The sequence below is a fragment of the Meles meles genome, chromosome 6 (genome assembly GCF_922984935.1).
Source record: "Meles meles chromosome 6, mMelMel3.1 paternal haplotype, whole genome shotgun sequence".
Classification (NCBI taxonomy): Eukaryota; Metazoa; Chordata; class Mammalia; order Carnivora; family Mustelidae; genus Meles; species Meles meles.
The window spans coordinates 148977260-148991114 of NC_060071.1; the positions used below are offsets into that span (position 1 = coordinate 148977260).

The 13855-nt window shown below is 59.0% G+C and overlaps 1 protein-coding gene across 1 annotated transcript in view; it reads right to left on the minus strand.

Annotated features, from left to right (window-relative positions):
• CDC42BPB (CDC42 binding protein kinase beta) overlaps positions 1–13855 on the minus strand; it is a 99284-nt gene that overhangs the window by 9196 nt on the left and 76233 nt on the right. The window contains 9 exon segments of the mRNA XM_046008756.1: positions 2020–2616; positions 3796–3858; positions 4069–4285; positions 5247–5328; positions 6498–6637; positions 7175–7311; positions 8233–8338; positions 9782–9859; positions 10201–10290. Of these exon segments, the coding sequence (XP_045864712.1) occupies positions 2020–2616; positions 3796–3858; positions 4069–4285; positions 5247–5328; positions 6498–6637; positions 7175–7311; positions 8233–8338; positions 9782–9859; positions 10201–10290 (1510 nt within the window).

The following is a 13855-nucleotide window of genomic DNA, read 5'->3' on the forward strand; positions in this document are numbered from 1 at the left end:
CCCGCCAGCTCGCTCTCGGGACTGGTCCTTCCAGGTGTGTGCAGGCGGCCCTCCCGTGCTCTGGCCTCAACACACCCGGGACCAGCTTCCTGTGAGGAGCCCCACGGGGTGGGGGGGGTTGGTTGCGGGGGAACGACAATTGCCCCTCGTCCCGAGTGATGGGACACTGCCAGGTGGGGACAGGAACACACCAGGGACCACGGGCCCATCTGGCATTTGAGGCTTGAGGGGACAGTCCCCACCTTTAGAACCGCAGTAAGACTGAACCTCGGGGGAAGAAGAGCAGGTCGCGGGAGCCGACGGCCCAGGAGGGCGAGGCCCGCCGTGGGGTCCCCAGTGCCGCCACGCAGCTGGCAGGGCTCGGCGTGCACCCCGGCCCTCCTGCCTTCCGTCACGCGTCACTGACTGAAGATGCACCTTTGAAAGGCTTCTCCTGCTGTGCTGCCGTCACAGTCCCAGGGCGCGGTCAGCCCCTCGCTCTTGAACACAAACGGGGAGGTGAAAGAGCCTTTAGGAAGCAGCCGAGAGGCTGGAACTAGCAGCGCCCGCCACAGAGGGGACATGCACAGCAACTCCCTGCAGGAACTCTCAGAGGACCGTCCTCCACACGGAGGTCCCCGGCATGGGGGCTCCCTCTGCGAGGAACTAAGGAGAGGCGTGTGTGGCTTCCTGATAAACTGAGGCATCGGAGTCTAAAGGAAACTGTAAATCACATGGGACCGCCCATGCCTCCCTACGTGCCTGGGACGGATGAGGACACACGGGAACGCACAGCACGGGCGTGGAACAAGGAGGCAAAGAGTTTTCATTCTCCAGCCCGAACTTAGTCGTTTCTCGCCCGCTTGCCAACGGATGTGGGGTGTGCGGTGTGCACGCAGGGGAGTGGGAACCAGGCGGGCCAACACAGGAGCACGAGGTGCGCGGGCCAGCCACACAGCCAGGATGCCAAAACCACCACACGCAGTGACCTTTCCACAATAAACTTCCCAAAACTTAGGGTTCAGGAGGAAAAGACCCTGATAGGCAGGGCTGCCGCATGGCTCTGAGGCCACTCCTGTCCAGGCTGCCCATGGAGACGATGGGGTGCGGCGAGGAGGGGACCTGGCCAGCCATCACCTGCCTGCCTGTCTGCCGCCCTGGCTGGGGGCTGACTGAGTTGGGGAACGTGCAGAGGCCCAGAAAGCTGAAGGCTGGCGGATCACCTCAACGGCCCAGCGTCCCACTTCCAACACCTCTGGGGACTCTGCCAGCTTGGCGAGGCTGGCCGTGAGGCACACAGAAGGTCATCCTTTTAGGTAATTAAGGAAAAATAGGACCCCCGCCTCCCACCCTGCCCCCATCCGGTAACATCACCATGTGCCCTGTGACCGTCTCCTCACTCCCTGCTCTCCACCCGACCTGCTGCTTCTCTGACTCGGGCTACACTGAGCAGGTGATCTGAGCTGTAGAGTCTTCTGAGAGCGCCCAGACAGCAGGCTGCGTGGGACGTGTCCCCACAGAGCCGACTTGGGGCCCTGACTCACTGGGCTCGGGCCTTAGAGGCTCCTGTCCGGGGACCCTGTCCGCAGGCCATTGAAACTAGGCAAACAAGGGCCACGGCTCCTAGCAGTTCCGCAGGCACCTCTGTCCCAGCAGGAGCTAACCTGCACCCTGGAGCTGCGGTATCTTCTGGTACCCAAACCCTCTATCTTGAGTTTATAAATCCTGCCCATCCGGGTTCCTCAGCGGAGGGGCCCCTGCGAAGCCCTGGCGCTCCGGGAGAGAGAGACGTCGCCGGCAGGAGGCTGGCGCAAGAGGGACACCCCCCCCCCAACCTCCCGCTGGTCCGAGAGGTGCAGTCAGGAGCACACCTTCTCTTGAAGAGATGCGGGGGCCTGCGCCCCCTCCCGGCCCCCTCCCGGCCCCCTCTAACTCTCAGCTGAGGGACTGAGACACAAACCAAAGCGAACTAGAACGCATGCTGACTGTCGAGGTGACGAGCAGCAACAGGGATATGGCAACAGAAAAACATATACATACTACAGGCAACAGGCGCCGCAGGCCACATGAGCTCCTGCATGCGTGACCTCCGACCTTGTGGGTCCACGTACAGTCCCATGTGGCTGAAGCAAAGCAGGTACTCCTCGCTTTTGAGCTCCACAGCACAAAGGGCATCAAAAGACTGCTGTGAGAGGAACGTAAGCGAGGGGTCATTGGGATTTACCAGGGTTAGAGCCTGCCCGTCCCCCTGGGGGCTCAGCAGAGAGAACCCAGACGGGTAGCCAACACACAGCTTGTCCTTGAGCGCGGCCATCCACTGCACAGTGCCGGGGGCCACGATTTCATTGACCTTCCTGTGGAAAGGCCTAGTTCTCTGGACCTCATAGCAAAGGACCAGGCGCTTCACAGCTGCGAACAGGCAGGTGGAGGAGCTCTTCCTCAGCGTCGCGGTCGCGATGAGCTGGCAGCCTTTTGTTTCTGGAAGCTTAATGTCAACGTTGCTTTCTGCCCCATCGAAGGCAGACCACGGACAGAGATGGACGTGGTGGTTCCGGCCGCAGAGGAGGACGGCGACTTTCTCTTTGGGAGCAAGCTCGATCTGGTAGACTTTCTTGTAGTCAGCAACACGGACGATCACTGCGGGAACGGAACAGCGGAATCACAGTGGCGCAGGAGCGCCCGTGCAAGCGCGCTGGAAACCTCGCCATCGGCTCCCTTCCCTGCTAGCCAGCTCTAGAACACGCTCGAGAACGTGCCTCCAACCCTGCCAACCTCAGGGTCCTGCAGATGCCAGGGCAGCGCCCTCCTTCAGGAGCCCCCAGGGGCCACCCCAATCTCACACTCCTCCCTCTGCCTCCATGGTACCAGCACCCCAACCCCCCGCCGCCTGGACTGGGAGAGGCCGAGCACACCGCAACCTCGGGGGGGGTGGGGTGGGGGGTGGATCTGGATCTCCTCCCGGTTCGTCCCCGAAGATAAGAACCCTTGCATTGCACGTGGGGAGCGAAGGTCTGTCTCCAACCTCACTGGACCCTCAGATAAACTCTCTGAAAGCAGCCACCCCCAAATTAACCCACTATCCCCAATACCCTAACTGGTGTAGGACCTGCACTAACGGCTCTCTGAGCAGAGCCTTTGGTCTGGAACCTGAGGGCCCAATAGCCCTGGGCGCCGGCCGGCAGGAGCAACCCTGGTGACGTGTTCCCACCAGGCTCAGCAAGAAGGGAACGCTGGCCACCATGGGGCAGCTCCTCATTTCTGGGGGATGTGCCCAGAGCCTGGCCCAGGGGCCGGGCCAGTTCTAATCTGCCTGCGTTTCTCTCCTGAGACACAGGATGGTGAAGAGAGGAGACAGGGCTGCTTTTGCATTTTCTGCCGGGAAGAAGGAAACACCCCACTCTGAAGCGGAGGAAGGGAATTTCAGGAAGGCATCGGCACATGGAGGAATTCAGTAAATCATCTTCCTTCTAGGAGGCTCTCCCTGCCCCCATCTCCGCCCTCAGTCCTGTCCTCCACGAGCTCAGTGGGCGCAGGAAGCCACTCGCCACCCACCCGTGGTGCCGGTGGGTCTCTGTGCTCAGCTGAACCTGCGGGCAGAGCCCAGCCCCGACTCCGAGGCACCAGGGGATGCGCCACACACGTCTGCTAAACATCTGTCTGATCTGCCGCAGGTGACGCTTCTCAGCTGTTTGCCTTTCCCTTTGTTTACAGAATCCACACGTCCCGAAGACAGCTTCGCTCCTGGGGTTCCTGCTCCTCCTCCCGCACCCATGCGTGTGAACCAGGGAGGGCAGACAGCAGCTCCCGGGCACTCACCATCGCGGGTCACCTCTATGACGTACAGCCCTTCTTCTAGGCCGACCACGATCCTGTCCCCATCTGTCACGGCAGGAGGGGTAAGAACACACGGACGTCAGTACTATTGACACACACCGTTCGCTTCTCAAAGCAGACACAGGCACTAGGTTCCCGCAGACACCATGCGGCTGCCGGCTGCGGGAGGGCAGATTGGGCCCCACAGTCACCCGCGGACACGCTCCGCCGTCCCCTGCATCACGAGTACGGCCCTGCGCGGCACCGGGCACGCACCAATGACAGCGGCGCTCAGGACAGCCTTGATGAGAGGCAGCGTGCTGTCGTAGGCCTCCTGCGGGACGTGCACGACCTGGTTCTTCAAGCGGTTCTTGTGGAGGATGGACTGCAGTCCTTCCAGAATCCCAACCCACTTCCTTTTCTCGTTCTCATTTTCTGTCAGAATGAGCAGTGAGCTGGTCTTAGAAGGTGTCCCTAAAAGAGAAGCTGTCACCTTCGTGACAAAGAAAAGAGCCGTAAGACAACCAAAGCACGGCACACAGATGCCCACAGCCTGGCCCTGGCGTCCCGGGCTCGAGGCCGCGCTGCCCTGTACTGGCTCGGGGTGGCGGCGGAGTCCCGGTTCCGCGCACCCACGGAGTCTGGGAGGGGCTCCACCGCCACGAACAGGCGCCCCGCGTCCCCTCCTTGTCAGACTGTGCTTTTTTGCCAACACTGATGGAGCGAGTCCACTTTAGAACGTTTCTTGAATGATCTTACTTAACAAAACGGGAAAACAGACTTGCCCACAAAAATGCTCTGCCCACGCATGCCTAGCTGGGACTGTGCCCCGAGCACGTCCAGGAGCCTGGGCGGCGCCGGCTGCTACAGAAGGTCAGCTGTAAGCACACGGGATGGCAGTTTCTGGGCGCATAGGTGAGTTCAGTTAAGAGGATTCTTGGGCTTCAATTTGGGGTCAGTGAAAATTCTCCGGTGTTTATAAAAAGTCCCAGTGGAGGGCTGGGGGTGACTCTTTCCTTAACCCACAATTAATGCCACACCACCTAACAGGAACTCTGTGGGGGGAACTCTCCACCTCGGCCAGCGAACACGCTGCCGGGAAACATCTACTGATTCCCGCTGTTTGCTCCAGCTGAGGACCAGTAAGTCCCAGGGAGGGGAGCTGCGGGGGCACATTCCACTCATAAAGGACCACACGGTGGCTCCCAGCCTCAGGCACGCTGGGACTGCACAGACAGACCAGGTGGGGTGCGGGCCGGAAGGCAGTGTGGGTGACATGGGGGAGAAGGGGCCCTGGGCAGGAGGGACCCCAACACAAGGGAAGGCACCTGGAGCGAGACATCTGCTGGGCTCTTGCTACGGCATACTGAAATGCTCCGAAGAATGGTTCCATCTTAAGCACGGGATTCCTTTATTAGGGTTAACGAGACTTCTCTAAGGAACGGAAAACATACCCTGAATATACACGGGATATCTCGGCGGGAAGCGTGTATGACGTCTGAGGCCAGGACCGAGCTCACCGAGAACTCCTCATCTCTGGTGAGAAACAGAACACTTGGCCCATCAGAAAGAAACACACAGCCAGGCCTGACCCCACCCTGCCGTGCTACAAATCTCCCGAGAGAGTACTTCCGTGGCTCTACTTTCTAGACGACACGGTCGGCCCGTGTCTCCGGCATGAGGAGGACGCACTTATGCTGGCAAAGCGCACAGACTCGAGAACCCGCAGGTGGTCCAGCGACAAGGGACGTGTGAGAGTAAAAGCCCTTTCGTTCCCTGAGGCACATGGTTCTAGTCTGTGCCGGATGCTTCCAGCCACAAACACATCGCTGATTTAGCCCAGACCTGGCTACAATCAAGTGGCCGCTTGGTGACGGCTTCTAAGGGATGGAATGCAACCTGTGGAAAGAGCCATGCAAGCCCCACGTCGACCCTCTGAATCCTGGGCTCCGCCTGACACCACATCCCGCCGGCACCAGCCCGTGGGCTCTTGTCCACCAGACCAGGGCCTACCTGTGCCCAGCGGTGAACAGGCGGCATCGCCTGGGGCACACGGCTGTCCCTGGAGCCGTTGTCAGGGGCACCTGCCGCCGCTGGGGCCACAACTGAGGCAGGTGCTCGCTCACCCAGGGCAGGTGCCAACGGGCAGACAAGAACCCTGACCCCGTGCTGAGTGTGTGCCTTCTGGAACTGCTCTGTCCTCACAACCTCTCCGACCTGATCACGCAGTCATGCCCACTTTACAAGTGGGGAAACGCAGAGCTGGATGTTACCCCTAAGAGAAGCCAGGAGGGAGGGAGGGCGCTCTGCTGCCCCGTCTGTCGGACGCCAGAAGGCAGGTGGTGAGAGATGCCATGACTGAGGGAGGGGTCACGCGGCAGAGCCCTGGGCTCCATTTCTGTCACTGAGAGAAGGTGCAGGTGCCGACGCCTTGGGCTGGGCAACGTGTTCCTGGGGACTCTCCTAGTTGTTCTCGGGGGCAGGTGGTCTTCTTACATTAAATACCTACGTACCAAACTGTTGAGTGCAAAAATACCCACACAGGGAAGTTTCTAGCATGAGGGTCAAGCACCTGTTTACAGAAGTGCGTGATGACCAAGGCTGTGAAAGTGTGAGGTCAGAGACCACCCGGCAACAAACGCCCATCCTGGGCAACACGAAGTCAGCCGGAGCTCGCAGGACAGGACGGAACGCACAGAACAGACCTGAGGTCCAGGACCTGGCTGGCGACAACGCCAGGCTGGGTGGACTTTCCCTCGGGCAGGTCGTAGAGAAAGAGCTTGCAGTCACAGACCACCGCGTAAGCCCGCTGCCATCCTTTCTTCACGCCGGTGGGCTTCGGGACCTACGGGTGACAGTGAGAACGTTCCACTGGGCTGGAAAGGCCTGGCCCTGGGTCTCAGGAGCCTCCTTGCCAAGGCTTTCCGTCCAGCTGCTGCATGGTTGGCCTGCTTCTCCAGGGACAGCTGCCCCCATGACTCAGGGCACGACTAGGGAGGGGTCCACGCAGGATAAAAGGTGACGCAGGGGACAGAGTGGGGAACTTGGCAAACAGGTGTGTCCACACCACACACAGAGCATCTTGGAATGCCGTAGTTCTGAGGCCATCTGGACCCAGCACTCAGCTCTGAACCCTGTCTTTAAGTGACTGAAAGATGGGGACAAGGGTCTCTCCTGGACTGAGGATGTTCTGGGATCCTCAGAGCCCAGGCCTGAATGCCGTGGTGCCCAGGACGGGAGGCCTCCCAGGACCAGCACAGAGACTTCACAAAGCAACGAAGGTCGTCTGTGAGAGCGCTGCGGCGGACGGAGGGCCATAACGCCCAAGACAGGGACAGCGGAACTGACGCACGCACACCCCCCTGCTCTCCCCACGTCCTACCTTGACGTAGCCCTTGTAGGCTGTTCCTATGCCCCTCTGCACATCCACGCCCAGAGGCCGCTTGGACTGCTCAGGAGGGATGGGGCACACCTGGGGCGCGCTCTCTCTGCAGGATGCGTGGCACGCGAACGAGCACACTGGGAAGATGAAGGCGCCCCGCCGTCAGGACCTGCTTCCTCCACAGCAGCAGCCACAGGGGGGCGTGAGCCGCACACGGGGCCATGCGGTAACCCCCACACGTCATGGAACGGCGGGGACCCCCCGCAGAGCGATCGGTTTCCGAACAGAAGCCCTGGGACTCTGGCACCGAGCGGCCCCCGAGCATGCACGTGGGAGCCCTGACAGGGCGTGAGGGCCAGCGCGGACAGGTGGCCGCAGAGCTGTGCGCACTGCTCCCCCAGGCAGCTGGGCCCAGTCCCCACAGCTCCGTCCCCAGATCACCGCAGAGGAAGCCACCTGCGAGCGTGTGACAGCAGCGGCTGCAAGGATAGGCAGGGGGCCCGGGCAGCCGATCTGAAGGCCTGCCAGGAACAAAGGAGGTGCCTTCTGCGGCCAGGTAGAAGCATAAAAAGCTGCTTTGGCAGAGCACGTCGCGCCCGTGAGCAGCGGCTATGACTTCAGCGGGCGGCATGTCGGTGAGACGGGCCGTCACACCGCCCTGAGGCGGCCACGCTGACAGACTGAGTGAGGTACGGGGCACCCAGAGGTTCCAAGGCCAATCACGATGCCAGGAGAGACAGAACACCTCCGCCTACCCTCAATGACAGGACGGGAGGAGACTGAAGTTCTGTTTAGTCTCTGCTCTTCCTGATTTTCCGGAAGGACCGCAGACATTTCATTTCACAGTAAACAACAGCCCACAGATAACCTGGGTCCCTGTGGCCCTGTGGTCTCCCGCGGCAGCGACAGTTCGGGGCCGTGTCTCCCGAAGTTCAACTAAGCATTTATACAACCAAAGGGAGCATCTGCCCTCGCCGGCTCACCACTGGCTCGTGTCCACTGCTCCCCCACCCATGGTGCGCCCAGGCCCGCTCGGGCACCCCGCGGCCGCCACTCACCCTCGCAGGCGTAGCCCTGCCGGATCAGGCCCACCATCAGGGACGTGCAGTGGCTACACTGTGTGGGGCTGGAGAAGGACTTGATGCTGAACTGGTGAGCTTTTGGCTGGAGGAAGAACATCAAGAAGGTGAGACCCAGGCTCTGAGCAGGGACATCAGTCTGCTGCGATCGCACTGATAGCCTCGGGCACGACCCTGAGAAGCTGAGAATGTGCAGTTTCACTCCAACGCGCACATGTGCCTTCCTGGTGTTAACCGAAGAGCAGGGCCCACCACCCGCCTCCCAAGCTCCAGCCAGAACAGAAGTCAGCACACGCCTCCCCCTGGGCACGGCCCCGCTCCCAGAAACAGCAGGGGGGCTCGGCAGGGGTGTGCGGGCAGCAGCGCCTGGCCTCCTGGGGACGGCCACCCAGGGCTGCACATGCATGCGAGACCCACAGTCGCACGAGAAACCCACGGCAGCCCTGTTCCCAAGAGCAAGGGCGTGGACAGACTATCCCACCGCAGCCCTGTTCCTGAGGGCAAGGGCGTGGACAGACTGCCGTCCCTTGTCGGGAGGTCGGGCGCACCACATGATCCGCCACGGGGCACGGAGCGTGGGGCCGAAGAGAGGAGCGAGCTGGAAGCCCGCAGAACTGAGCGTGTAAAGCTCCAAAAGAAAGGATTATGACTCGGGGACACAAATGCCGCAGGACCATGGGTAAGAAGCCAGGGAGGGGCAACTCGGAGTCCAGAGGCCAGTGCCCCCGACTCTACAGGCATCTAAAGCAAAGCCTGACAAAATCAAGTGTCCAGCTGGCCCACTGTCTACGGCGGAGGCCGTGCCTTGTTCGAGGAGCATGAAGCGTCTGAGGGCATCAGGCCACGCGCTTGCTAAGCCGGACACTTCGGGCCTCCTCACGAGAGCCCGGAGCCGGCGTGCGGCCCTCCACACACACTCCCGGGAAGGACGAGGTACCGAACTGCGCGCTGGGCGCCGTTCTGCTTACTCTGGGGAAAACACCCTTCCACGAACCACACGGTTCTCTCCCGTTCCAAGTGCAGACAGACAGATGAATGTCAGCTGGAAGGAGCGTGGCGGACACGTGACCAGAGTGGTCACTGCTGGAGAAGAAGTGTGGTCTGGGAGATGAAGAAGAGGAGACTGATTCTGCGACTTCCCAGTTAACACGCAACCCTGTGTCGTTCACTGCTTGAATGAAGGAGACACAGGGTTGGGGCGCCTGGGTGGCTCAGCTGGTTGAGCGTCTGCCTTTGCCTCAGGTCATCCCAGGGTCCCGGGATCGAGTCCTGCTTCAGGCTCCCTGCTCAGCGGGAATCTGCTTCTCCCACTGCCCCTCCATTGCGCGTGCTCTCTCATATACTCTCTCAAGAAGATAAATTCTTAAAAATGAGAGACAAGGTCCTGACGCTTTGTGGACCACACACTGCTCACAGCAAGCCGTTACTAGACACCAGGGTCTCGCTGTGCGCACAGAAACAGTCTTATTTATACGGCGTTCTCTCCTAAAACTGAGAAGGAGGCACGGGAGCAAAGCCAGGCCCCTACCTTTGGTCCGGCCAGAGCGAGGGGCTGCGTGGCGGGCAGCAGCACAGCGGGTGGCCTCTGGGGGGCCCGAGCCGTGTCCTGGGGACAAGCAGGGACAGGTGAGCGTCCTCTGAGCTCGCTACTGCTCTTACATGTCACGCCCTGCTTGGGATTCGTTTCTCTCTAGAGCTGACTACTAGTGAACGGCATCTGTCATCTCCTACACTGTTGATTCATCCGTCAGAGCAGGCCTCGTCCAGCAGACAATCTGACGACAACCGAGACCCAAGCTGGGCTCGACAGCTGGCAGAGGGCCCTGCTACAGGCTGAGAGGCAGGCCCGGGGGCCACCGTGGCATGAGCACGGCCCTGCCTATCAAGGACACAGGCGAGGAGGGGACCCCAGGGCTTGCAGGGGAGTAACAGGGTAACACTGCTTACTTCCTGCTGTTCTGTGCTTGCGGCCACGGAAACCGATGGGGACACCTCTGGCTTCGGAGCCTGTGTCTCTTGCTCCCCAGCTGAGCCGCCCTGTGAAGACAAAGGCAGAGACACAGTGGGAAAGAGAGAACTTCCGCAGCAGTCGGACTCTGACTGCTGGGTCTGTCCCCCTGGAGACCTGAAGTCCCACCCAGGCCCAGACACCGGTCAAGTCCCATCAGAGCCCGCTTTACTCACAGCTGTGCTGCCTTCCCCAAGGACCACTGCCCTTGGCATTCTAAGACCGGAGTGGTGACCGGGTGACTGCGTGGTTTGACAAGTCAAGGTTATCCCCAAAGGCCAGAGGCCACCTGCCTCACCCTCCACCCGCAGCCCTGAGCACCTGCTCTCCCTGCCACCCTCTATTTAAGGGGTAGGAACTGGAAACCGCTGACCCACTCTTCTCGCTCAGAAGTGATTTATCTATACCTGGTATCGTTAAGCTAAAGGAGTCCAGTACTTTCTAACCTCATTTCGGGGGCCAAGAAGAAATTACGATGTCAATAAGGGTCTGGGGCCTATGACCCAGAAGTAGGAATTTCCTTAAAGTTTTACAACACGGGAAGGCCATGTTTTGTTCTAAGAACTCAAGATTCCCAAGTTATTTTCACAACTGAAATGGAAGCTAAAGCTCTAAATCTAATCCGAAGCTCTTTTTAAAACCACTTAAAAGGCACCTCATTTTGAGTGTTCCTGAAACGGTTTCCTCACAAAGGGCTGAGACCATGTGCACAGACATGCGTAAAGCACGTATGCGTGCTCCACAAGCGTGAGCACTGCGACATGGAGGCGGCTGGTGGGCTTTTACGGGAGCAGTTTATGGCTTTATCTAGTGTTCCACACTGAAATCCCAGTGACGCAAACCAGAAAACACTTTCTAAAAGTTGGAATGAGCGAGGTTCCTGTACAAGGAGCTGAATTCAGACAGGAAGGTATGTGTGCTCATGAACACACAGGACCATGCACCGCACTATTTGAATCTGTTAGCAAATTCACGAGGGAAATGCTCTGTGAATTAGCTGATCATCAAAGTACAAACTAAGTGGGGCGCCTGGGTGGCTCAGTGGGTTAAGCCTCTGCCTTCCGCTCAGGTCGTGATCCCAGGGTCCTGGGATCGAGCCCTGCACCGGGCTCTCTGCTCAGCAGGGAGCCTGCTTTCCTCTCTCTCTGCCCGCCTCTCTGCCTACTTGTGATCTCTCTCTGTCAAATAAATAAATAAAATCTTTAAAGAAAAAAAAAGTACAAACTAAGCAAATTTCTCCCATAAATAAGGTACGGTACACGCATTAGAGTTCCATCTCTAGACAAACGAAGTAAAAGGACGTGAGGTGCCTGAATTTCAGCCACGTGATGGCCTGGCTAGTCTCCCTTGGTTGGGGAGTCCAAGCGTGGGAATGAGGGACGAGGAGCCGTCCACATCTGAGGGCAGCTGGGGACACAGGGAGGGCGGCGGGGGGCCAGCACGGGCAGTGGCTTGCTTCTTCCCGAGAGGCTGGCAGAAGATGTGGGGAGGAGGCAGAGTCCTTGGTTGCGACAGACGGCGGGGAGGGGGGAACGAGAACCATCACTTCCTGCCCAATGAAGCCTTGCACTGCCTCCGTCACGGTAACCAACACTAGTACTTAACATGTGTTCGTACAGAGAAAGCAAGGTAGAAACTTCTAGAAGATGGTTCTCAGGTCTGGAAACACCTGACAAACCCAGACTCTGACCAAGGATTTTTTTCTTTCCATCAATGAGTGTCCTTCGTCCTCAAACCACAGAGGGACGGAGGGGCTAAGGCCCAACATGGAGATAGCAGGAGTGCCGGCTGCTGACTACGGAGGCCTCCGTCCCGCTCCGCGACGGGACCACCTCCCCAAGGACCACTCCTCTTGCCCCAACCCTGCAGAAAAGCCTCGGTTCTCCAGGCCATCTCCACCCGGTGAGGATGGCAGGCCTTGGTCTGTGGTGACGTTCCCGCGATGGGAGACACACGGGCCTCACGAGGCTGCATGTTTCTGAAGGAACCAGCTTGTGGGGACCAGGTAAAGCTTTCTGCTTCTTAAAACTAAGAACTTCAGGGAAAAGACAAGCATCACCGACTTGGTAAAAACCATTCTTTTCTTTTTTTTTTTTTTTAAGATTTATTTATTTGACAGAGATCAAAGTAGGCAGAGAGGCAGGCAGAGAGAGGGGGGAAGCAGGCTCCCTGCTGAGCAGAGAGCCTGATGTGGGACTTGATACCAGGACCCTGGGATCATGACCTGAGCTGCCACCCAGGCGCCCCTCTAAGAAACCATCCTGACAGATAGACAGAAGCAGGTATGAGCCAGGGTGCAAGAGTAACACAAACCTGCTTGATCTGGTCCTAACCGACCCCGGGCAAGGACTGCTGACAGGCACCAGCCCGCAGCCATCCGAAGGCCCAGCGCTGACGGAGGTGGGGTGGGCTCTGGCAGACACCACCTCGCCCTAATGACGGGGCCCGGCCTCCCCGGCCCTACACAGAAGTACCCGAGCATCACCGGTACACAGAGGGGAAGTACCCAACATCTCCTGGGCAGAATCCGTGTCCAAACGTGCAACCCGCTTCCAATCGTGAGGACTGTTGGACAAACAGTACAGAGGACGCTCTGCAGGGCGGCTGGGGGCCGCTGTGCCAGATCCAAGGCCCATGCGACCTACGGGCTTTGGCTGGATCCTGGCCAGGGGAGGCCGGGCAGCGGTAAGGGACTTTGCTGGGGCAACGAGGGAAATGTACGTGCGTGCTCTGCTACGGCTTCAGCGCGAAACGTCCTCCACCTGCTAGCAACGGTGTGCTTATGTGGCAACACTGCCGATCTCCAGCTGCCATGCCCGGGGACGTGTCTGCACTCACAGACGGGGCCATGCAGCTGCGAGACACCGCATGCTTACTGTACTCCTCTTTCAAATTTCCTGAAGGCTTATAATTTTCTAAATAAAAAGCTAGAAATCAGTAAAAACAATGACACTTTGTCAGACGTCCCATTAATGAGATCTGCTTTCATTATCTGAATTTCTGGCTCGTTTTAAGGGTTGCTTGACCCTAGTAAGGGTCCACCTCTAGCATTTTGGAAAAAGGAGGGAAGGGCTGTGCTGGGCCCACTAACGGTGCACACAGGGACGAGTTCGGGCTCACACACACCAACAGCCGCTTCTTTGGGTGGCCTCGACCTGCTCCCGCGGGGGTCACTCCCAGAGCAGAGGCAGCAGGTCGGCGACAGGACACCTGGGCTGGACTCCTCTCCTAAACCACCTTTCCTCCACCTGCCCCGAGCCAGTCCAGGAGTCAGTGAAAGGATGAGACACTGGCTTATTCATCAGCTGCAGTATGAGAATCTGTATTTTCAAAACTGCCCGGGCGTCTGGGTGGCTCAGTCAGTTAAGCGTCTGCCTTCAGCTCAGGTCACGATCCCAGTATCCTGGGATAGAGCCCCACATCGGGCTCTGTGCTCCAGCAAGCGGGGAGCCTGCTTCTCCCTCTGTCTGCCACTCCCCCTGCTTGTGCGCTCTCTAACAAATAAATAAATTAAAAAACAAAACACAAAACTGCCTGAAATACTCAGCACACAGCCAACGGCCAGTGTAGATTTTCTTCCCTGAAGATGTGGAG